This window comes from Poecilia formosa, unplaced genomic scaffold, assembly GCF_000485575.1.
Source record: "Poecilia formosa unplaced genomic scaffold, Poecilia_formosa-5.1.2 Scaffold686, whole genome shotgun sequence".
Lineage (NCBI taxonomy): Eukaryota > Metazoa > Chordata > Actinopteri > Cyprinodontiformes > Poeciliidae > Poecilia > Poecilia formosa.
This window is the reverse complement of record NW_006800625.1, coordinates 34,126-35,290: the sequence shown is the minus strand read 5'-3', so window position 1 is coordinate 35,290 and position 1,165 is coordinate 34,126. Positions and strand designations below refer to the sequence as shown.

General features: G+C 40.6%; 1 protein-coding gene across 1 annotated transcript in view; it reads left to right on the top strand.

Annotated features, from left to right (window-relative positions):
* LOC103130882 (cullin-9) overlaps positions 1-325 on the top strand; it is a 20,543-nt gene extending 20,218 nt beyond the window's left edge. The window contains exon 8 of the mRNA XM_016666241.1: positions 10-325. Coding sequence (XP_016521727.1) covers positions 10-325 — 316 coding nt within the window. The remainder of the gene's footprint in view (positions 1-9) is intronic.
* Positions 326-1,165: the final 840 nt, after the last annotated feature.

Here is a 1,165-nt window from a genome sequence, read left to right as displayed (position 1 = left end):
ACCAATCAGAACTGGGTCAAACATGACGGCTGCAGCTGAGCTCACCTTACTGAGCGCCTCCCTCAGCTTCTTGTGGAGCTCCGTCACTACCTGGGCGTGGCCCAGCTTTTCCTGGGTGGCAGCCAGCAGCTGGCAGCGCAGCAGCTCGGCCTCTGCCTGCAGGGCGGCGACACGCTGCTGCACCTGCTGCTCCACCTGCAGGACAGGAAGCTGCAGCTACAGCCTGACTCCAGCAAGGGGAGATGCTCTGATCCAGTGTTTCTCAACCTTTTTCGGGCCAGCGGCCCCCATCCCATATCCAGGTCCCCCCCTCCCCACCAAATAATTTGTAGGCTACTTTGCACTGACTATTATGTTATTATAAATATTACTATCACTGTTGTTGATGTTTTGATTTTTATGCTTGTTTCTGTATTTATCATCTAAAATAATTTCCCAGAGAACAAAAAAGCCATGGGAATAGAAATTATTTTCACAGGCGTCTATGAAAAATTTAATGAACATTCAAGTTAAAATCTGTAGGCCTAACAGCAGCCAGAGTGGAAAATATTCTTATTTTGCGCCATTTTCTAGTTGTTAAATATTCCAGAAAATGAGCAGATAAAAGATGAACAACATGCCAGTTTAAACTTTGAACTATTTGCAAACCGACTGAGCTCTGCAGCATTAAAACATGGATAGAACTGGAACTACATTAATCATAGATCTTCTTCTCTTCAGTGTTTGTCGGTTTCTGGTGGTGCAGCTCTGTGCTGCCTTCAGGAGAATGGGACATCAGAGTATCATCCATAAAATTTCATCCACATGGCATTTAGTGTGCAAACCAGAGCTTTCAGTGGAAAAACAAAAGTTCCTTTTAATGCCATACAAATATGAGACAGAAACATGGATTATATCTTTATATAGACCTGTCTATTGATTATAGATTAATAGTTTTACTGGACAGAAATTACAAAGAACAAATCTGGTTCTTTATCAAATCCTAATGAGTCAAATTGAAAGTGTCATGGAGTCACTGAACACCACCATGACATTAACACTGACATGAAAAATAATATTGAAGAAATAAATATATCAAATCTAATTAAAAGCATAAATAAGTGATCAGTTCTTTACTGTTATGGTCTGTAAGATATATTTATTCTCAGTACTAGATGTGGTCTCA